This window comes from Lampetra planeri, chromosome 11, assembly GCF_965212315.1.
Source record: "Lampetra planeri chromosome 11, kcLamPlan1.2.h2, whole genome shotgun sequence".
Taxonomy (NCBI): domain Eukaryota; kingdom Metazoa; phylum Chordata; class Hyperoartia; order Petromyzontiformes; family Petromyzontidae; genus Lampetra; species Lampetra planeri.
In genome coordinates, this window is record NC_136117.1 from 15740579 (window position 1) to 15764201 (window position 23623).

At 47.3% G+C, this 23623-nt stretch overlaps 1 protein-coding gene across 6 annotated transcripts in view; it reads left to right on the forward strand.

Moving 5' to 3' along the window:
• The window catches only part of LOC144721407 (voltage-dependent L-type calcium channel subunit alpha-1D-like), a 192132-nt gene extending 171084 nt beyond the window's left edge, over positions 1-21048 (forward strand). For all 6 annotated transcript variants that reach the window (XM_078599002.1, XM_078599004.1, XM_078599005.1 and 3 more), the window contains 3 exons: positions 8354-8500; positions 9617-9799; positions 10410-21048. In XM_078599002.1, coding sequence (XP_078455128.1) covers positions 8354-8500; positions 9617-9799; positions 10410-10799 — 720 coding nt within the window. In that variant the 3' untranslated portion in view covers positions 10800-21048. The remainder of the gene's footprint in view (positions 1-8353; positions 8501-9616; positions 9800-10409) is intronic.
• The last annotated feature ends 2575 nt before the right edge of the window (positions 21049-23623 follow it).

The window sequence follows — 23623 nt, forward strand, 5'->3', positions numbered from 1 at the left end:
CAAAAACCCATGGTAAGTTTGTTAGGGCGACATTTGGTGAGGCCACAATGAGGAGCGATACCACAGCATGGCTTGATAACGTGCGAGGCTGTTTTGCCTCTTTCAACTCAATCCCTTCACCTAAGTTGAACAAACAACAATCTCAACGAATAAATGAAAAAAAATACAATTTAACATTGGCAATGAAATAAACTCTGAAAACCATGCCCTTTGGTCAAGCACCTTAAGAAAATGCTTAAATGTGAAGGACAGTGTCACATATGTAGTGTAACAGCCAATCGGTGTTCAGTTAATAAAGTTCACTGGTTACTCATTAAGGCAGCACACACAACTAGGAATTTGCAAACAAACACAAATACAATGATCCCCCATATAGCCTTAACAGACTGTTGGGGCAAGTGCTGTGAGCCCCCATGAAGGCCAACACGGCACACGAGGGGATGGGTGGCCAGCACCAAGCCCATCCGCCTTTGTCCCCAAGTGGCGATGCTTACACATCACACCAGGTACTCATTTGAGGCCGAGTCAAAATTTGGAAGGCCCAGGACCGATTCGAATATTCGTCACCGATGTTGGCTGTGAGCGGGAATTGGACTCGGGCAGCCGGGTTTGTAGCGCAGCGCGTTAACTATTACACCACCTCCCCCATCAATAATAAACGTGTTTACACTATGAATATGTACACACACACACACCCCCATGGTGAGAGCTCAAACAACACTGCAGGGCACAACAGCACTTACACTCACCCACCCAACCACTCGCTCACCTATCCAACCACTCGCTCACCTATCCAACCACTCACTCTCACACTCCAACCACTCACTCGCCTACTCACTCACCACACTGCAGGGCACAACAGCATGCTCATTCACCCAACCACTCACTAACCCACTTACTCGCCAACATATTCACTCACCCACTCACTCACCCAACCACTCACTCACCTAACCACTCACTCACCCACTCACCACACTAAAGGGCACAACAGCACGCTCACTCATGTACCCAACCACTCACTCACCCAACCACTCACTCACCTACTCACCACACTAAAGGGCACAACGCTTCTCTATATACTTCTTTCCCTCCCACTTGGGAATTATTTCCCATTGTCTCTTTCACCCCCTAAGCATTTACAATAATAGCCTTCCTCCTCAATTCAATAAACGTGTTCACTCTTATTTGATAAATCTTGACTTAAAGTTTTCGTGACTGCAGGAATTCGTATTCCTTGGGTCTTTCGCTAAAGTCACGTAGATAGAACAATAAAATAATAACAATAAAAATTAAAATAAATTGAATTTAAAATAATAATAAAATATCAGTATTTCATTTTTATTATTTTATTGTTCTATCTACGTGTCTTATTTGATAGTTTTGTGTTGCTGGCTATTTGACGTTTGGGGCCCTTGGGCCGGTATACAGAAACTGAGTTAACATTTTTAACCTCGCAAAAGCTATTGTTTTTATAGATGTAATTCAAATAATTGTAATCAACTATTTACCCAGAAAAGCCACACTGAGTCCAAACACTTTTTTCAGGAGGGTCACGCTATAATGGGATGATTGGCCACAGTATGGTTTTAGCTATAGGAGGAAACTAGACATCTTTAGGGAAATCCATGAGAATATACAAACTCCACACAGTCGTTCACACACACTGGCACATTTACACGAAGACAAATATACCCCGATAGCATTTAACAGCCTGTTGGTGCAAGTGCTGTTAGCGAGCACCTATTAGGGATGGCACAGCACACGAGGGGGTGGGTGACCAGCAACCACACCCGGCCACCTTTGACTCCCCTGTGCTGATTGCACACAGCACAAGGTACTCATTTAGGATTGAATCGACCGAGATGAGGGTCAGGACTGGTTCATATTTGTCACTGATGATGGCTGTGAACGAGAATCGCTAACTACTGTACTGCAGCTCCCCAACACATTAACACACACGCATATTTACACACACACCCACCACGCACTCTGATACTCATACACCATACACTCTCGCTCACATACACATACTCTCTGGAACCCATTAGGAAACACAAGGATAATTTTCAAACACCACACAGATAGACACTTGTGTCAGAAATCGAACCCAGGCCCTTCTTGCTGTGAGGCGCAAGTGTTACCACTGCGTTGCCATCCTGCCTGCATGTGCAACGGGGTTATTTCACGCGGACAACTTCTTTTTAAATCCTTTATATTAAGTTCACTTGCTTGCTTGCGCGCTTACGACCGTGCAAATCTTTCGGTCGTTTTTTAACCCACTTCCCGTGATCCAATCGAGCTGACATTTTGCACACAGACTCGTTGTGCGTGACAATTTATTTTCGTGAATTTTTTTTTCCAAAATTGTACACTTTTTAGGATAAAATATTCCGATTCCAAAGAACACAGGATGAGATGTTACTATCCTTTGTGCAAGCACTTCCAAGAGTTCATGAACAGTGAGCCTGGTGAAATTTGGGGAGCGCATCATCAGTAGTGAACCTTTGGATCCTAGGGTGTTTCGGCCTTTCCCATTCCCAATTAGTCATAGGAGTTGCCTTGTTGTTGATAGCCAACATCCCATGGGACTATGCATGGCAGGGGTGTCCTCCTCCCTGAGTCAAGCATTGTTGACTGCATACCTCCTGGCCCTCTCACTTTGGGGCCCAGCTGGGGTCTTTCCTCTTCATCCAGAGCCACTGACTGCTGCCTTCTGCCGCCTCCGATACAGCTCTGATTGCCGAACGCTGGCTCTGGCCCTTAATTCCCAGGTCTCTAAGCAGTCTGGTTGTAGATGTTGCCACAAAACCTCTGCAGCCCACCTCCACTAGTCGGACTTCTGTGTTCCAGCCATGATGCCGTGCTTCGTCAGCTAGATCGGCATAGCGCAGATGTTTTCGCTCATAAGCCTCATCTACTGAGTCCTCCCAGGGTACTGTGAGCTCAATGATGAAGACCTTCTTGAGCGAACGGGACCAGAGCACCATGTCAGGTCTTAGGGTGGTGGTTGCGATCTCCGGAGGAAACACAAGTTGCCAGCCAATATCAGCTAGCATTTTCCAGTCGCGGGCCAAGCGCAGCTGGTCTCGCTCTATTGGTGTAGAGCCGCTCTTCGGTGGTTTAGCCCCTTCGCGGACAAAGGTCGTCCGTAAGGGGTGTGATGCTGCTGGGGGTGGTAGGGAGTTGGTGGCAGCTCGCTTGTCCTCCAGGGCGGACGCAAGGTTTTTAAGGACTTGGTTGTGACGCCAAGTGTAGCGTCCTTGGGTGAGGCTTGTTTTACACCCTGTGAGAATGTGCCTGAGGTTGGCTGGCATGGAACAGAGGGCACAGTCCGGATCTTCACCATACCATTGGTGAAGATTAACTGGTGTTGGAAGGACGTCATATGTTGCTCTGATGAAAAAGCTCAACCGCCTCGCTTCCATGGCCCACAGATCCTTCCAGCTGATCTTCCTCTTCTCCACACTGTCCCATCGAGTCCACTGTCCCTGTTTGGCAAGAGAGACTGCCTTGGCCCACCTTGCAGCCTCCTCCTGATGGCGTACTTCCTGCACTACCATCTTCCGCCACTCTGGTGCAGTGGCCTTACTCCAAGTAGCACGGCTAGTTAGCCCAAGGCCTCCTCTCCCTTGCTGAACATGACCCACAATGTCAGCATGTCTGAGGGCTGCTGTTGCCTCCTGGACTGCTTTTCCTGGCCTCCATTTGCGCCCAGTTGCCAAGGTCGGCGCGTTGTTGCTCACCACTGGGTCTCGAGATTCATTCAGTGTCATCTGGAGCCTGGTTTTTGCACACTTGAATTCCTCGGTTAGACTGGTGAGGGGCAGCTTGAGGACACCATCTCCATAGAGGCCTATGGTGGTAAGGCATCGTGGAACTCCGAGCCACTTCTTTAAGTAGCTCGTGACTCCTCTTTCCATCTTCTCCACTGTTGAGATTGGAACCTCATACACTGCTAGGGGCCACAACACCCGGGGTAGGAGACCAAACTGCAGACACCAGGCCTTTAACTTTCCAGGTAGCTGGGTGTTGTCGATGGACTGTAGGCTACTACTGATGTCTTTGCGCAGCTGTTGCACCTGGTCTTTGTCCTTCAGGCTTGCATCATACCACCTTCCAAGGCTTTTTACCGGCTGCTCAGACACTGTTGGGATTTGGTCATCTCCGATGAACAATTTCAGGTCACAGAGTACTCCCTTCACAATCGAGATGCTGCGTGACTTGGATGGTTTAATCTTCATATGGGCCCAGCTGATGTTCTCCTCGAGTTTTCTGAGCAATCTCCTGGTGCATGGGACAGTGGTGGTCAATGTTGTAATGTCGTCCATGTAGGCTCTGAGTGGAGGGAGGCGAAAACCAGAGTCGACTCGCTGTCCACCAGCAACCCATTTTGAGGATCTGATGATAACCTCCATTGCCATTATCAATGCCAATGGAGAAATGGTACATCCCGCCATTATACCTACATTCAGGCATTGCCATGAGGTGGTGAACTCTGAGGTGGTGAAGCAGAACTGCAGATCCTGAAAGTACGACTTCACCAGGGTTGTGATGGTGTCCGGTATGTGGAAAAATCTGAAGGCAGACCACAGGAGTTCATGGGGCACAGAGCCAAATGCATTGGCGAGGTCGAGGAAGACTACATGGAGGTCCCTTTTCTCCACCTTGGCCATTTGGATCTGGTGCCAGATCATGCTGGAATGTTCCAAGCAGCCAGAGAACCCTGATATTCCTGCCTTCTGTACAGATGTATCGACGTACGCATTCCTTTGCAGGTACTCGGCCATCCTCTGGGCAATGACCCTAAAGAAGATTTTACCCTCGACATTCAGTAAGGAGATTGGGCGGAATTGGATGATGTTCACTGCATCCTTCTCCTTAGGGATCAGGACCCCGCCTGCCCTACCCCACACTTTGGGTATTATCTTCTTTTGCCAAGCTGTTCTCATGAGCCTCCAGAGGAACCTCAGGACGTCTGGTGCATTCTTATACACTTTGTACGGGACTCCATTTGGCCCCGGGGCTGATGCTGCTCTTGCCCTTCGAACTGTAATTACCAATTGCTTAATGGTGGCAGGCAATCATCTGACCCATAGGTGGCAGCCATGTCAAGCCAGAGGACGAGAGGACTTTAGCCGCCACGCATATAACGGATTTATAGTGAAAAACTTTGTTTTTACGGGTTAATTTTTTCTCCTGTGTCACTTTTATTCCCCCGTGACTCCGTCGCAACTCTCCCGCTTGCGCTGCTCGCCTGCTCCGCTCCGCTCTCTCAGCCTCTCCACTGCTAGCCTGCTCCACAACAGCCCCGAACCTTTGGTTCCGTCCCCCTTATTATATACCTCCCGGCGTGGGCAAGCCTCGCCTCCGGCCACGCCCCCTTCCAGAACCTTCCAGCAGGTTCCCGGAGCTTCCCGACTGACTCCACCTTTCACCTTTACCCCAGAGACACGCCCCCTTCTAGTTAGTCATTATATAACCCATCTAGCTAGTCATTATATAACCCTTCTAGTTAGTCATTATATAACCCTTCTAGTTAGTTATTATATAACCCTTCTAGTTAGTCATTATATAACCCTTCTAGTTAGTCATTATATAACCCTTCTAGATAGTCATTATATAACCCTTCTCGTTAGTCATTATATAACCCTTCTAACTAGTAATTATATAACCCTCCTAGTTAGTCATTATATAACCCTTCTAGTTAGTCATTATATAACCCTTCTAGCTAGTCATTATATAACCCTTCTAGTTAGTCATTATATAACCCTTCTAGTTAGTCATTATATAACCCTTCTAGCTAGTCATTATATAACCCTTCTAGCTAGTCATTATATAATCCTTCTAGTTAGTCATTATATAATCCTTCTAGTTAGTCATATAACCCTTCTAGTTAGTCATTATATAACCCTACTAGTTAGTTTTTATATAACCCTTCTAGTTAGTCATTATATAACCCTTCTATCTAGTCATTATATAACCCTTCTAGTTAGTCATTACATAACCCTTCTAGCTAGTCATTATATAACCCTTCTAGCTAGTCATTATATAACCCTTCTAGCTAGTCATTATATAACCCTTCTAGTTAGGCATTATATAACCCTTCTAGCTAGTCATTATATGACCCTTCCAGTTAGTCATTATATAACCCTTCTAGCTAGTCATTATATAACCCTTCTAGTTAGTCATTATATAACCCTTCTAGTTAGTCATTATATAACCCTTCTAGCTAGTCATTATATAACCCTTCTAGCTAGTCATTATATAGCCCTTCTAGTTAGTCATTATATAACCCATCTAGTTAGTCATTATATACCCCTTCTAGCTAGTCATTATATAACCCTTCTAGTTAGTCATTATATAACCCTTCTAGTTAGTCATTATATAATCCTTCTAGCTAGTCATTATATAACCCTTCTAGTTAGTCATTATATAACCCTTCTAGCTAGTCATTATATAACACTTCTAGTTAGTCATTATATAACCCTTCTAGTTAGTCTTATATAACCCTTCTAGCTAGTCATTATATAACCCTTCTAGCTAGTCATTATATAACCCTTCGAGTTAGTCATTATATAACCCTTCTAGCTAGTCATTATTTAACCCTTCTAGTTAGTTATTATATAACCCTTCTAGTTAGTCATTATATAACCCTTCTAGTTAGTCATTATATAACCCTACTTGCTAGTCATTATATAACCCTTCTAGCTAGTCATTATATAACCCTTCTAGTTAGTCTTTATATAACCCTTCTAGTTAGTAATTATATAACCCTTCTAGCTAGTCATTATATAACCCTGCTAGCTAGTTATTATATAATCCTTCTAGCTAGTCATTATATAACCCTTCTAGGTAGTCATTATATAACCCTTCTAGTTAGTCATTATATAACCCTTCTAGCTAGTCATTATATAACCCTTCTAGCTAGTCATTATATAACCCTTCTAGCTAGTCATTATATAACCCTTCTAGCTAGTCATTATATAACCCTTCTAGCTAGTCATTATATAACCCTTCTAGTTAGTCATTATATAACCCTTCTAGCTAGTCATTATATAACCCTTCTAGCTAGTCATTATATAACCCTTCTAGCTAGTCATTATATAACCCTTCTAGCTAGTCATTATATAACCCTTCTAGCTAGTCATTATATAACCCTTCTAGCTAGTCATTATATAACCCTTCTAGCTAGTCATTATATAACCCTTCTAGCTAGTCATTATATAACCCTCCTAGTTAGTCATTATATAACTTGCCCATACCCACGAATATCCCTCCAGGTCGACAGGTGGCACCCTGTCATTACACATGTATATTCAAGTTTGAAGTTTATTTTACTTAACTAGGTGAGAACACACAGGGAATAGTGACCATTTAAATCCGTATGGCGGTACCCCGGGGTACCATAGTTCCTCGGCTCTCACAATGTCCGTGATGCAGTCATTTTTAGTCTGTTGATGGTCGGCGATGCGGAAATCGACTCATCTCGACGAGCTGGACACGATGCCCTATTCAAAGTTTAATTTTTCGATAATGGATTTTTTATGCTGTTTGGCGTTTCGACATCGCGGAGTGGCACTGATTTCGGATTGATTGGTACCCCAGTCGCGGAGTGAAGTACACCCCTGGACAAAAAATTGCGTCCCAGAAATAAACTATTTAATTGCTTCGGCCATTTTGTATTATTTGGTACCCCGGGGTACCACCATAAGGATCATTTGCAAGAATGAACAGCCTCGAATAGTCGGACGTTGTATCGGGGACTGCCTTGAGTCAGGCAGTCCCCGATACAACGTCTGACTTATGTACATCCACACTTACGAAGGAACCACCATAAGATGTTATGTTTAACCATCTAACTTGTGAACATTTGATTGTACTTACGAAATTAACCATGGAACTATTTTGTTCGGCGCAGCAATCCTCCGCATCCCACATGATGCACAACAGTGAACCGTTAAATGTATTTTAAGTTACGCCATTTTACGTTTTATTCACTATACAGTATTTATTACAGTATTATATACAAATATACAATTTCATATTTACGAGTTATGAACAAATCCACTCACAAAAGCGTCTCAGGAATGGAGCCCGTTCGTAAGTCGAGGACTGCCTGCATTTGCGTTGTGTGATTTTGGAGCAAACAGGATTGTACGATCGAAACATATGTATGTTGAACTTGTTTCGCACCATCCATAACCAACCGTGCTAATGGGAGGTGTCCCCTGCGTGCCCCCCCCCCATGCCCCCCCATGCCCCCCTCCACGCCCCCCAATGTCCCCCATCCATGCTCCCGCTCGCCCCCCCCCTCGTGCCCCCTGCCCCACGCTCCCCCACCCCCCGACCGGAGGCGGCAACGGGAGACAGGAGCGAGGCGGCTGGGGGCCATGGCGAGGCACGCGCGATCTCGTGCTCGACGCACGCGTGGAGCACGCCGCCGTCGTCGCCCGCGCGCGGACGCCGCGGCTGCCCCCACCTCTACACGCCCGCCATCCAGGTGAGTGGCCGTGCCACGCGCCCGCCATCCAGGTGAGTGGCCATCCAGGTGAGTGGCCGTGCCACACGCCCGCCATCCAGGTGAGTGGCCGTGCCACACGCCCGCCATCCAGGTGAGTGGCCGTGCCACGTGCCCGCCATCCAGGTGAGTGGCCGTGCTACGCGTCCGGGGCTCCGCCAATCCCGGAGATCGAAGAGGACGACCTCCTGTTCTGCAGCACTCCGTTTAGTTAGCGCGATTCTAATCGCTCGCGCACGTGACAATTACGTTTGTTAGGCTGTGTTGGGTGGTGGAGGGTTTTACAGCACATATTTGGCCAGATCATTACGTGCCCTAACCAGAAAATCTATTATGCGAAAACCTACGCGATTTGTTTTTGTTGTGTGCATGTGGTAACGTGCGTGTTGTACATGTTCTCATGCGTGTGCGCATATTCATTCTCCGTGTTGTGTGTCTATTCACGTGTATGTCTGCTTACGTGCGTCTGTTCATGTGCGTGTTGTGTCTGTTCACGTGTGTGTTGTGCGTCTGTTCATGTGCGTGTTGTGTCTGTTCACGTGCGTGTTGTGCGTCTGTTCACGTGTGTGTTGTGTGCCTGTTTACGTGCATCTGTTCATGTGTGCGTTGTCTGTTCACGTGCATGTTGTATGTTTACGTGCATGTCTGTTCACGTGTTGTCTGCTAACTTGTGTGTTGTATGTCTATTCACGTGTCGTGTGTCTATGTGTGTTGCATCTGTTCGCGTGCGTGCTGCGGTAGTGTAGTGGTTAGCGCGCTGCGCTACGAACCCGGCGACTGGGTTCGATTCCCGCTCACGGCCAACACCGGTGACGGTTATTTGAACCGGTCCTGGGCCTCCCCTAGGTCGACTCGGCCTCAAATGAGTACCTGGTGCCGTGTGTAAACATCGCCACTGGGGAGACAAAGGCGGCCGGGCGTGGTGCTGGCCCACCCACCCCTTCGTGTACCGTTCCCACCTTCATAGGTGCTCGCTAACAGCACTTGCCCCTACAGTCTGTTAAGGCTATACGGGGGATCTTTGCGTGTCTATTCACGTGCGTGTTGTGTGTCTGTTCACGTGTGTGTTGTATTTGTGTGTTTGGTTGTCCCATTCAGGTGGAGTGTTCCTCCTCCCCGGCTGACAGAGAGGGGAGTATAACCCGGGCATTGGGGGCCCGGGGTCATGGGGCCCGCCACTCGTGGGGGTCCGAGACCCCCAGTGCCGCGTCGCTCTCCCTCATGCCGCTGCCCTCCCCACGGCGGCACCACCGCGGGAGCGCCGACAGCCTCGTGCAGGCAGTGCGTGAAAAGGGAGAGGGGAGAGAGGGGCGGTGAGAGAGGGGATAGAGGGGATAGAGGGGGAGAAAGGGGCGGAGGGGGGAGAGATGGGGTGGGAGAGAGAGGGGATTAAGGGGGATAAAGCGGTGGGGGAGAAGGGAGAGAGGGTGGGAGAGAGATGAGAAAGAAGGGAGAGACAGGGGAGAGAGCCCAATGGATTTCCTCACAATATAAGACTAGACCACTGTGTCGATCTTGTATGTTCTGCGTGGGTTTCCTCTCATCGCTAAACAGTTTGTACGTTGAACCTCTTTCACACCGTACGCAGACGACTGTGCTAATCGGAGGTGTGGGAGAGGACACTGGCCAAACATGTTACAGTATTAAAATATAAAACTGACATGAATTTAAGAAACATAGTTAAGAAACTAAATTTTATTGTTATTAATATAGGACTGGAGTGTTTATTATCTTATTTAGTTTTTCCATTAAATTAATGGTAATAAATAAAAAAGTTTGTTCTGAAACTTCGTATATTGAATATCCGCAATTTGAACTATTACTATACTCGTCTTCCCAGTCGCTCATCCGTTGACCCCCCGCGGGCCGCTGTGCCACCGTTCGTCCGCAGGTGCTGATTTCGGAGGGGCTGGGCCTGTTCGCTCGTGACCGGCGCTTCGTGTCGGTGATGAAGCGCGAGCTGGCAGACGCATGCGACATGACGGTAGACGAGATGGAGAGCGCCGCCAGCGACCTCCTTAACGGCGCCGATGAGGGCCACGACGACACCTCCTCGAGTCGTGAGCCGCTCTTCCCCGGCCACTTCCACCGAGGGGGTTACGGCGGCGACGAAGAGGGCGGCGACCAAGAGGGCGGCGACGAAGAGGGCGGCGACGAAGAGGGCGGCGACGAAGAGGGCGGCGACGAAGAGGGCGGCGACAATCTGCGGCCGGGCGGCGAGCGGAGACGCCTGTACGAGCGAGAGCTGGAAGACGAGATGATCTGCATCACCAAGTTATAGCAGCGGCTGCCGGGGTGCGAGCGCCACGCGCCGCCGGGCTGGTTTCGGCTGCGCCGGGCGCAGGCGGGCGCAGGCGGGCGCGGCCCGGGCAATCACGGCCCAGATGTTCGGGTCGCCCGATCCAGTGCCTCGCTTACGACCGTGCGCGTTGAACCGCTTGGGAACGGCTACGAAGGCCCAGGGCGGCATTGCGTCCGGCCTGGCCTAGCCCGGCCTGGTCAACCAGCTCACCCCACTGCTGAGCCGAGTCTCACGCCAGAATAACGCACGCGGTTTCGTGGCACGTAAGCCACTCGCGTAAAAACCTGCATCATTTCCATCTGCCGTCGGCCAGAGCGATGATTGTTGTTGTTTTTCATACTTATTCGTTCTTGTTGATCAAACCAGAATGTAATTTTCTTGAAATTTGTTTTTTTAAACGCTGTGCATAACATCGTGACATACCTTCGATGAAGGGATGATTGTGCGTGTGTTTTAACTGATTCTGTCATGCAGAGGACCACACTTCCAAAGACCACGAGCGGTGAAAAAGAAGTTTAATGTGTGCCCTTTTCATTGAAAAATGGCCTTGCAGAATTTCAGTTCACGGTTCTGTGGATCTTGAGAATATTTCGCTAGGGTGCAGTGGCGATTTTTTTTCTCGTCTAACCAAGAGGCGCCGTTAAACGGGGCGGGAATGTGCCACTGGGAAATCGGTATTGAGATGCCTCATTTTCTCTGCTCATCATAGATTAGCAGAAGTTGGCGTTCGAGTCACTCTGAGTTGTGTGGTAATGCCAACTCCAGATCGAGTGCGTGGGAGATATTCCCAGTGGGGGTAGTTCCTCCCCTTGGCTGCTCGAAGATGGGAACGAGGCCCTGGGCCCCCACAATGCACTTTTGCCCGTTGCGCTCTATTGGGCTGTTGCGGTGAGATACTATCATTGCCGGCTGCGCATAAGTGATGTTCTAACGGGTGAGGCAGGATCAATGGGATTGTTTGTAACTTGCGGCTAGTTCCGCGCTGTCATGGAGGGTTTTCGTCGCTTCCGGTGCATACGTCCGTGCATATTTTGTATTTTTGCACTGAGCCGCTCTCTACATTGCAGGAGGGTTCTCGTTTGGTTTTCTCTCCTCCCCATCATGACCACCCCCCACCCCCCCGATCGAGACCCCTTTTCGTGTGTCCCACAACCAACCCCCTTGTACTGCACGTAGACCTTCTTTCGCACCGTACGTAGCCAACCGTGCTCATCGGAGGTGCGTTGTATAATTTAAGTTCATGATGCGAAATTAGAATTTAGTTTGCAGGGGTGGGTGGGACGGCGAGTGGGTGGGATTGCGAGTGGGTGGGAGGGAAGAGGCAAGGGAGACGGGTATATTTTTTCAACACGCTTGTTTCTCTTGAGCAGTTCCACTGGTGATGATGTTTACACGAGACAGCGAGCGGCCGTGTGGACATGACAAGCTAATAGCTCGCTTCGCTCGTGTCTGCGTGCGCTCGGGGAAGGCCTCGATGCAGCTGCATCCCTCGCTTTGGGCTCCGTTCTGAGTGAGGCGACGAAGGGAAGGGATTATGTTGAACTTCTTTCGCACCGTACATAGCCAATCATGCTATGGAGAAGGTAGCGGATGCAGAAGCAGGGGATCCATGGGGAAGGGAAGGGGATGGAGGAGAAAGGGAGGAAGGCGAAAAAGGGAAGGGGCGAAAAAGATGCGAAGAGAGGGGATGGAGGATGAAAGAGATGAAGGCAATGAATGAAGATGGCAATGGATGAAAAAGGGAAGAGATGGAGGAGCAGGGAAAGGTTGGAAATGGTAGGGGTGGATCAGGGATTGGATGGAGGAAAAGGGAGATGGAGGAGAACGCAGGGGCTGGAGGGGAAGGGATGGATGAGAAAAGGAAGATCGGGCTACTTGTAAATCAGCCCAACTTAAAAGGCAACTTCAGTCGGCCAGAAAATTACTGAGATGGAACAGAGTGGTGGAGTGGCCTCACTTCAGGAAGGACTGGTTTCTACAGTTTACCAGTGGCCCAATCCATCCTGCGGTGGGGGAGATGGATGGATCGGTGAGCAGTGTGGCCCTTTCTCATTGCTTGTCCGGATGTACACGTTCGACTTCTAGAGCGACGATAAAAGGGCGTACATTTCTTTTTAAGATGACACTTGCACTTTCATGATGTGTACAACAAAACCTGCCAAATCCTGCCCCCCGCCCTCTGCACCATCGCTTCAATGCATGAAAATCAACGTGTCCCCTAAACCAACAAATTGCCCAACTGAGAGGCACCTCGCGTAGGCCCTAAGGCCCCCCTCCCCAGGTCTCCGCTCCCTCTATTGGTGGTGTGGGGGGATGATGCAGGACGCGGGCTCAAGGCCTCAGCGATGAAGCGAACCGGCGTGCGAGTCGCACGGATTTAAGTTATGACTTTATATGTGTATAAAACATTGCAGAGGATAAGAGGGGATGGTGCGTTACATGCGTAAAAAAAGATAACTACTTTTACACTATTGTAATATATTCGTAATGTATTTGTAAGGAAGAGATGTTCTCTATATTTGTAATTTAGGGTGTGAACCTGTCAAAAGCGTTTTTATTGTTTGAGACTCCCGTGTGGGTGGTTGTCGGGCGGTGACTAAAACATCACAGAGGCAGAGCCGCCGGGAAGTGATCGAGCGCAACGAGGTTCTCTTGCCTCTGCTCGGGCCTGACTACAGAACTCGGACAATTCGAGAAGACTTTTGCCGTGCCTATTAATTCCACAAGGGAAATTGAAACAAATTAACGTCGTAAAGTCTGGAGAGAACGTAGTTATGGTCGGGACCATTCTTGCCTCGATTGGCAAAGTAAATCAAGGTAGACCGATCATTAATGAAACTAACAAGTCAACATTAATTCTAGCAAAATAATATAACATAAACATTAAAAACGTAAATGTACTTCTACCACGGGCCGGCCATGTACGAGGGTTGGCCTCGTACAGCATGGGCTTTGTCTTCCTGGCAGCCGATTGGCCGCTGCAGTGGGAGGTGATGACATCATTCCTAGCAATCACTGCCGTACGCCCAGTTTTGCTATCTTATTCGGACACCCCAATTTAGCATGGGGTGTTTTTAGTTTGGTCTTATGGAATTTCGGATCTCCCTACAATTTCTGCCTGTCGGACTTTCTAAGCGTTTCCTGAACTCAGGCCCCTGGTTCAAGTTGCCGCTGCCTCTGTAACACGACCCGTGCTGGCACGGTGGAGCAATGCAGGAGGAAGGAGACCTGTGTGTGGAACGTGCCTCTGGTTCGTACTAGGGTTGTTGAGACCATTGTTTTTGCTTAACCGGTAACTGCATGGAAGACAGTAAACCCAGTTACAGGTGTGCTGCACTTATAGAAATGTCGAGAGCAGTAAACATAGCACGTTCACCTTTTTAACTGTGTAATGAAGGGAACTGCCGTGTCCAATGGTTAGCACACTGGACTTGCAATCCAAAGGTCGCCACTTTTATTCCACCTCCCGATGAGGCAGTTGCAACAATGATAGCAAGTTTCTTAAATCCCTCACCCCATCGCCTCTGTGCACCCAGCAGTGTGAATTAATAATATATCGTAGTTGATCACCAGGTCGCGTACGGTGGGGAAACGCGTGGGCACGCTCACGTCTGGTCAGCGTGAAACAATAGACCAAATACCACTAGAGCTCTCTCTCGTGGAGGCCTTCTGCTATCAGTGGAATGAGCAAGGAATTGCAGGGCTGCATGTACCCTTGTCAACTGACAAACGCCTGTGCCAATTAGTGTATTTGTTACGAAAATTCCACTCGAAATAATTACACCTTCCTGACTTTTGGAACCGGGAATCCGGTTACTGTTTCACCGCTCGCGGTTAACAGCCCTCCTCCACACGTATCACTACCGTGGTTTACGGTATCCCATTTTGCCTCCGTGAATTCTGATGCACACACATACGTTGCATGTGTCCTGTGTTGCAACCATAAGTCTGCGTGTGTCATTACTCCAGCAATGGATATGTTCATAATTATTGCTTGACGCTGGTACTGGTGACCATGGAAACGCATCGCTTTGTTAAAGCTCAGTTGGTCCGTGGGACAAGATAGAACATGGAACTGTCAGTGATAGCAAAACTTCTGGATGGGCAGTCCTACCAATTAATCTACCTGGACAATTACAAAGTGATTTTCTGCTCATATAAGTATTGGAGGCAATGCTCATCTTTTTACAGCCCTGAGCTGGTGGAGGTGAAAATGTCACATTCCCATGGTGGGGAAGAGTCTGTCCATAGGACAACCACTGTTGATCTTCGCTACATAGTGGTCTTTATTTTTTCGGCCCCAGAGGGATGATAGGCAGAGTACCCCCCAGTCAGAATCTTAACTTGCAACCTTCCGATTGTGAGTCACTATCTCTACCGTTGAGCCAACCTGGTCGTTTGTAGCAAATTTAAATGAAATTATATGATAACTTTTTCAGCGTTATCACATCCAAGTGCTGTATTCGTTTGTAATTACGGCCCTCAACAAAACATAAGTACGTTCCCACAGCTCAAGGGGTACAGCACGAACAAAAAAATATCTGATCCATATTTGTTTTTGGGTTCGATCATATGGCCTAACCCAACAACTAATATGGATCATTGTATTGGCTATGAAAACCTACGTTTTCAGTTCAGTGAAATATGTTTGGGCCGATGGAATAAACCAGTTTTGAACAAACAGAACTGGTTATAAATATACTCATACAAATATATGAATATAAACTTTTGACCATGCTGTGAAAAGATTGGGTTTAACAAAGGAGTGAGTCTGCATAACTACCCAAGGACACGCGAGATTTGGTGTTCTCAGCATATGGTTGGGTGTGGGTTTACATTCGCCTCTCATTTTCATGTCTTCAGAAAACAAAAACAAAACAGTGATGGGTTTGGGTATTCGAATTGAGTGTACGATATGTTGGCTTTATATGCCCAGTCGAGCGAATGCCCCGCAATTTGAATGCCCCCAGTTCAACTCTGAGTTTAGGGGTCGACTCAACCCATCATCCCTCCGGGGTTGAAAAATAAGTATACATTTTTGTGAGAATCAACAGCGGTCGTATTACATAGAGACTCGTCCACACCATAGGAGTATGGAAAGTATATTCCTAGCTCAGAACTGTTCTCTTTTGAGCAGAACATCACTTTGACGATTTGAATGTGCCCACTGTAAACCCAATCAACTCACATGTCGTGTAACCTGGTTGGTAATATTTTACATTCTCTGACTTACATAGCACCATGCAAAGTTCAAATGATGTGCACTATGTGTGAGTTGTTCGTGTGTGTGTCTTTGTACTTGATCAGGGTTGTGAACGTCAGAACTGGGGAGACAAAAGCAACTGGGAGCGGTCCTGGCAACATCACTTCCTCGTGTGTGGCGTAGCAGCCTTCATAGATGTTGTAATAAGGCAGAACTTGCTCCCACAGCCTGTGAGCTTGTGTGTGCTATGGGATCTGTCTAAGCCCTCGGTCAATGCAAAGAATGGTGTCTTTTGTGTGTTGGCGTGCATATGTTGTACACAGTACTTGTGTGCGCTGTTAAAAGCAAAACAACTACTGTACCGCATTGTGCTGTCACAATTTGCCAAGAGGACCCACTCCATTCCACGAATGGGTGCGAATCCACGCCCGACTTTCCTCCGTCGCCACCCCCCTCCACCACAGTGATGTTCACTCAGAGGAGCATGTGTTTTATTTACAGAACTTGGTACTTTCAGATTCAGGGATATCTGGAAGTGAAAGCAAGGCAATGCTGTGTGTGGTTTAATTAAAAGTGAAACTGGTGGCATCAGGAGGCTCAGAATGTTGTTGGCAGTTGAGTCGGTTACAAATTCCGTCCCAGGGTTTTATAGACTTGGATAATAAGTGTGTAGGTGGACTCAATGAGTGACTGATATCATTGGAATGTGCCGGCCTTGACTTCTCAAATAGAGACCCATATATCCACATAGAGACCAGAGACTCACACAGGCACCTGTAGACTCACATGGAGACCCATGGGTAGCTGGACAGTTCTTGCAGTGGCTTCTTACACCACACAAAGACCCAGAGACTGCATCGCTGGATGACGTACTCCTCAAGCCGCCGCTAACGCAGCCTCTCACAATCTTGTGATGCAACAATCCATCTAACACCTGCACATGCATTTATTTAATCAGTCCATCTGGGTGTGTGGACCCTATTGGACACATTCCATTCCTTGGCTGCCACTTTGTCGCAATTCCTTACCATCATCCACCATCCCTTCTAGCCTTCACGCACCCTGTCCAAGCACACTTTCTTAATCATTTGGAAAATGTCATTAACCTGCATATGTTCTCTATGCCATGTATGCCTCGTCATGCCACTCACAGTCATTCCAAGCATGCGCCTCTCCAAGTCGAAATGGACACTTAATTCTTTTTTTTCACAAGACTCTGTTTCTGGACCATCTGGCATAGCAGGTATTAAATCTACTGAGGTGCACTACCTGATAATTGAAAATGAGGGGCAGACTTTTTTGTCTCTTCAAACTGGAGACACGGGCCCCCACTGAGCATTCAGGTGGTTTACGATACTCACGGTGATTCAGCTTCATCGCTCACGTTTCACATTATTTCCCCGTGAAATCAAGTTTTGTTTAAATCGTGAAGCCCAAGCAGCTTGAAGATTTAATTCAGCTGTTCGTACCCCTCCCTCCTTCCTTCACTGTCTTGAGAGACTGTGGTATGTATGCTTTTGACAGTAGAGTGGCACAATGGTAACACAACAGCAAGGGTCGCGGTTCGATTCCCAATTCGGGCGCATTTTTGCGTGGAGTTTGTTTTATCCCTCTGCTGAATGGGTTTCCTCATATAGCTAAAAACACACACAATGTAACTGGTGTTGGCCAAAACATCTCAATGTTGCAAAATTACCTGCAATTTACTGAAATGGGTTTACACAAAGCAGTAGCATCATTGCTCCTTGTGCAAAAACTTGGCGGAACCCTCCTGAAAGTGTATTGCGACTCAGTGAGGCTTTTCTGGATTAACAAGGATAATATATTAAGTAAATCCAATTTCTAGTGCGGTGTGATGTAACATCCAAAATTCGGCCTGGTGCCAAATGTGGTCAGAATGTTTGATTCACATGTTAGATGGTTGTGAGTCAGCAGTGTGGTACCATCATAGCAATATGGCTTAGAGTTGTGAACAGATGAGCACCACCTCAATGCTCATTTGAGCAGGAAATCTTTGATACTTTCCAGCCAGTGTGCTTATGAACCGTTTGCCAGTGGGCATTGTCCCAGGCACACCGGACTCTGTTCATTATTGATTATGAGAGTGAACTTGACCAAACAAGAAGCAGCATGTATATTTAAACGTGTTGCTGAATATTACAAATTATGAATGCAACTGGGTTTTACTTGGACGTCAAGATTTAAAAGTAGCAGTGATACCTCGAAGTGTTGCACATTGGCAATGTTCTCAGACTAACAGTCATGCCAGTTGAGATTTGTACAGTGTCGCTATTGTTGTGCCGATTGTGACTTTGGACATGACGGCGTTAGTTGAAGTCAAAACCGGTTCAGGGTTGGCCTTGTTGTTTAGTTTAAACATTGCTGAAAACATTGGCCCGTGGTGTCCCATTGGTAGGTGGATTTGAATGTCATTTGCTTACTTTACACTGGTGGTAAAACAAATGTCAAGCCCGTTTGATATTTGTAATTTTGCCACTTATCGTGAGGTCCAGCCCCATGTCTCTGTACCAGAGGGGTGGTGATAAACGATGCTAGCGAGCAGAGGCCAGAAGCTGCTAATTAAAATTCAGCGGCGGATGGTAACGGCCTCAAACCGTCAGGTTTCACTTTCATTGCGTGGGCAGTGTCAGACAGAATCGTTTAAAATATAAAATTTGCAGCGATGCGGCTCGCCTCCACATTCTCCCATCAGTGAATTCGGCCATTTAAACTTGGCTGCGCTACTGCGTTTAGTATTATTGTTTTTATTGTTAACTATTATCATTTTTACCTCTGGTCAATATTTGGCCACTTGTTGTCTCCTCTGATATAAAATCGGGGGCCCGAGCGGCCTCCTGGCTGAATTGTTTACGAGGAAAGCGCTTTCACTGAATGCGTGCGTAGTTCATAAGAGACCCTTACCAAACCCTAACCCTCACACGCTATTTCTCGCGCACCTCTGCATGCAGCCACGCCTGTGCTGTACGAATGCCTCCCTTCCAACACCCAAACCTGTTCTCTCAAACCCCCTCCGCTCCTCCAGACGGTAGTGGGTTTCAAATCTGAATTCACAAACAGCCGCGCCCCACACATCGCTTCACAGAGCTGGACAATGCACCCACAGAGCTGGACAATGCGCCCCAATGTGCTTGAAACCAGTGTGTGCACATTTAAATATATTTGACATATTTGCCTTCACATTCATTGCTTGCCCCTAATGGGCTTGTGAAGTATTTACAGCTCATAATACAGGTTTTTTTCGGTTAGATCGTGTAAATATATAAATTAAACCCACCACCACATGCCAATTCGTTACTAGTACAGCACACCAGTGTTTTGGAGAGCAAAGCCACAACATTTACAATCTGAGTACGACGTTTCGCCAGTAATTACAACTAGCTTCATCAGGCGACAGCCAGATTTATGGAGAAATCCTCCTGTTTCGTTTCTTAAATCCGTCTGTCGCCTGATGAAGCTGGTTGTAATTACTGGCGAAATGTCGTTCTCAGATTGTAAATGTTGTGGCTTGGCTTTCCAACACACTGGTGTGCTGTACTAGTGACGAATTGGCATGTTCTGTTAACGTGACAAACCTTACTAATTGGCTGTGTCGGGTGGTGGCGGGTTTAACGACATGTTTATATTTAAGCGATCTAACCCAACAAACCTGTATTATGAATATTGGTCGCGAAAGCCTACGCGTTAAACTATGTAAAGCTCGTTTTCTTTTGTAATTATGTTTTAAAGCTGGACTAGCTGCGAGCTCGTGACTTTGAAGATGCGGGTTTCAATCCTGGTGAGCATCGACTTGAGCCCACGTTGCGACCTCGCCAGGTGCGGTTACAACACTCGGTGAGGAATCGGCAGTGGTTACCCTGTTGAGAGACAGTGGTGAGGCAAATGTGGAGTTCCACCACTGGTTTGTGACTGCCAATGGAGATAAGCACCGTCTTGTGCTTTTGAAATAAAAGAAATTGCATCGTGGAGAATGTAAGTCGCAAAATACGCAACAGAAAGGGCCCTTGTCTATAATCATCTGGCAGTTCAGCAGCATTGGTGTGAGCAAACCTGGCTGCTGATGAGACGCTGTGTATCGAAATCAGTCCAACGTCTTGCTTGCGTTTGAACCAATGCTGCTGAAATAGTGCACGCCTCAAAGGCCGTATGGCCGAAGGGATATGTATAACATGTTTTGTTTTTAATGTGGAGATACGGATAAAGGAAAGAGGCGAATTGTCTTCTTATTTAATTTAACTTGGACCTATATAAGGGTGTGTTTTGGCAGATTGTTATATTTATGTTTAAACTGCTGTGAAGACCCGAAATGAAAAGCGACTAAAAGTGTAAAAGGCTCTATTGCAATGGGACGGGGGGGGGGGGCAGTACTGACAAACCAAATGCCAATACCAAAAACTCAACACACAATGGAGTCAATAACAACGTGGACTTCAAAGGAAAACATGTTATTGGCGTAATGTTGGGCAATGGCCCACCTTTCCAGCACATGTGCTGTGCAGAAGGGAGTGTATTTGAAAAACGTGTTGGGTTTTTGTGATTTGCTTGTGCTCCACTGCCAATGCAGTTTCACCAAATAATGCAACCAAATGCTCTCGCTACCCTTATCTGTCGGTGAGCAGTTAGCCACCAGCACTAGCCCTCCACTGACATTAACCCTGACCCCAATCGTGACCAACTAGCCAACGACAAGTTCTATCCCTGCATTAACCCCCATTACGGGGCCCTTTTTCATATTTTGTTAACTTTTCATGGTTCGTTTTCACGGCAAGGTGGGGCGGCGTGGCTGATTGTAAAGCTTCGTGTGGAAGCCCAAAATGTGATGTTCATATTCACATTTTGGGTACAGCTTGTGAAATAGCTCGCTGATTTGCGACTATGCTGTGTACATCGGAATAGAACCGAATAATGTATATGTACATATTACTGTAAGTACTGTACGTCACAGTTTTATACAAAGGAATGTTGTATTGCAGCTCTGTAAGTAAAACAAAATGTGTTATTTCCTGATGCCTGCCCTCTACGTTTCTCGTGGTTTTACATACACACGGATACATGCACATTGGTTCGCTGTATTTTTAAAAAATGGTTGATCACAGGCCCAAAGGCTCAACACGTCAACTGGCACTGAAATACAAACAACATGACATGTAGGTTTGTTTTGATGTCAAGTGGTGGAGGTCTCAACGACAAAGGTTTAGTCTAAATTACGTGGCCAAACCCAAAACTCTGTTGTGAGTCAGCAATTTAAATGTAATAGATCAGAGTATAACACGTTTCCTGAATTGAGCAAGGTAATTATACGAGCTTGGGAAAGGAGGCGATGGGAGGGAATTCCAAAGTGGATCAGTGCACGGGAAGAAGCAGAAAGAGAAGCGCTGTGACCTGCAGTGTGGTGAGTGCGAGAGTTGGTGGTTGGGTCAGTGAGTGCAAGGAACTTGCATACTCTTACCTATTACAATTTTGATTAGTGCTGTTTGCTGCTGGTCACTTGATATTTTGGGCCAATCGACAACTGCTTAGCAACTGTGGTTTAAACAAACAAAGCTGGGACTGATCAACAAACCCTGCTGTGTTGCCTGGCATTCTAGGCAATAGCTGCCTGTGGACCCTGTGGGGTGTCTGTTATTCCTGTGCCGTGCTAGTAACCGGGTATGTTTGGAAACGCCGCGTGGCTCAGTTAGCGCCTGTGGTTTAAGCCACAGCCACTGAGTCACCTTGGTGACTGGCGGTGGAGTGGAGTGGCCGGGGAGTTGTGGACTGATGGTCCCATGTTCATAATGTTACCCTTCATTTTCGCAAAAAATCCACAGAATGTAACTGATATTGGCCAAGCATCCCAATGCGAATAATTCACCTGGAAATTACTCAATTGGGATTAGGTACAGCAGCAGCATAGCCCCTCTACTGCAAAAAAACCCTGAAAAGTTGTCTTTAAACTGAGACTTTGCTGGGTAAGCAAGCACAATAATACCAATGCATTTACCCAGGATAACTTTACAGTCTCAATGTTCTTTCTCAGGAGGGTCTTCCAATTGAACATGTGACAAGTTTCATGAATGGGTGTTTGGTGGTGGATGAAAATGGCAGCACTCAGAAAATAACAAGGCGTGACCACTTGAAGTGCTAGCCAATTTGAATCGATAATCTGTTTCTGTACTGATACCTATTACCTGCCTAATTTCTAAAGGGAAGCTTAGGGGTAGGATACGTTTAGCAGTGAACAATACCCTTCGTTTATCGTTTTAATGGAGCTGCTGTGGTATAATGTTCATCACACTGGACTTGCAATCTAGAGGTCGCCAGTTCAACTACAATTTTCGGTTTAACCCCATATTCAGGTATAACTCCATATTCCGGTTTAACTTAGAATTCCCCCAACCCTCAAACCCAAACTCTTATCATGGAAAATATGGTAAAAAAAAATTCGAAAAGACAAATATCCGGTGACACATCTTTCCGGTAAGGGTAATCTTTATCAGTGTCTGAGTCTGCTGTGGGAATTGCCTGCAATTTGTTTATCAGGCAAACGAATCGGCATAGAAAGTATGCTGATAGGGCAATGTGACGATGCAAGTTATTATTTTGCGTCGTATATAGTACAGTTTTGTGTTTAACTAGGACCCACATCTAACAGAGAGGGTCCTTGTCTGTGTAATGTAGGAACTTGGCGGGAGACGACCTTACGGGTAGCACACTCTTTTATTAACACCAACTTATATTACACGGGTGGCTAACTCCAGCCTTAACCCACAGGGTTCCCCCGGCTACACCCACACGGGCTCTTACGCCCCGTAGCCTCTCGGAACACACCCAGCCGGGGTGTCCGTCTCGACTCTGGGTCCCACAGTCTCGGTCCACAGGGACGCCAGACCACGGGTCCCACAGTCTCGCCTCCGAGCCACACAGGGCCCCGGCCCTCACAAGGACAGCGGGACTAGGGGTCTCAGGGCCTACCTCTGAACTCCGTCTTCGGTCTTTGACTGGTTAACAACTCCCCGAGTGCTCCCGCGCGTCCCCCTTTATAGTCCTTCATGCGGACGTCGCTGAGAGCACCCACCCCAGTTGACCAATCACTGCGCGCTGCCCACGATCCTCTTTCCCACCTTGTGTCAGCGCGCACAACCACGCACCCCGCGCCGCCCCGTAATCTCTCACTCCCGGCGCGCGCGTCAACACCACGCCTACATCGCGTGCCCAACCACGCACCCCGCGCCGCCCCGTGATCTCTCACTGCGGGCGCGCGTCCGCACCACCACTACATCTGTAAGCAAGCCTGACCGCTGATGATACACTGAATGTGAAAACTGAATGATGCTGAAAAAATAATTCGTATAAGGCCGTGTGTCCAATGATTGGGTGAGTAAATATAATACGTATGCATTTTATTGTGAGATACAGATATGGGAAGGAGGCGTATTGTCTGCTTATTAATCGTGTCAACATTATGTCATAGTTTACTGTTTTTATTTGTCTCGCCATTAAATGCCCTTCATGTGTCTGTGGACGACACACACGCTGGCATCTGCATGTGGCCAGATGCACTTCTCCGGCTGCCTGGCCCAGGAAGGGACAATGGGCACAG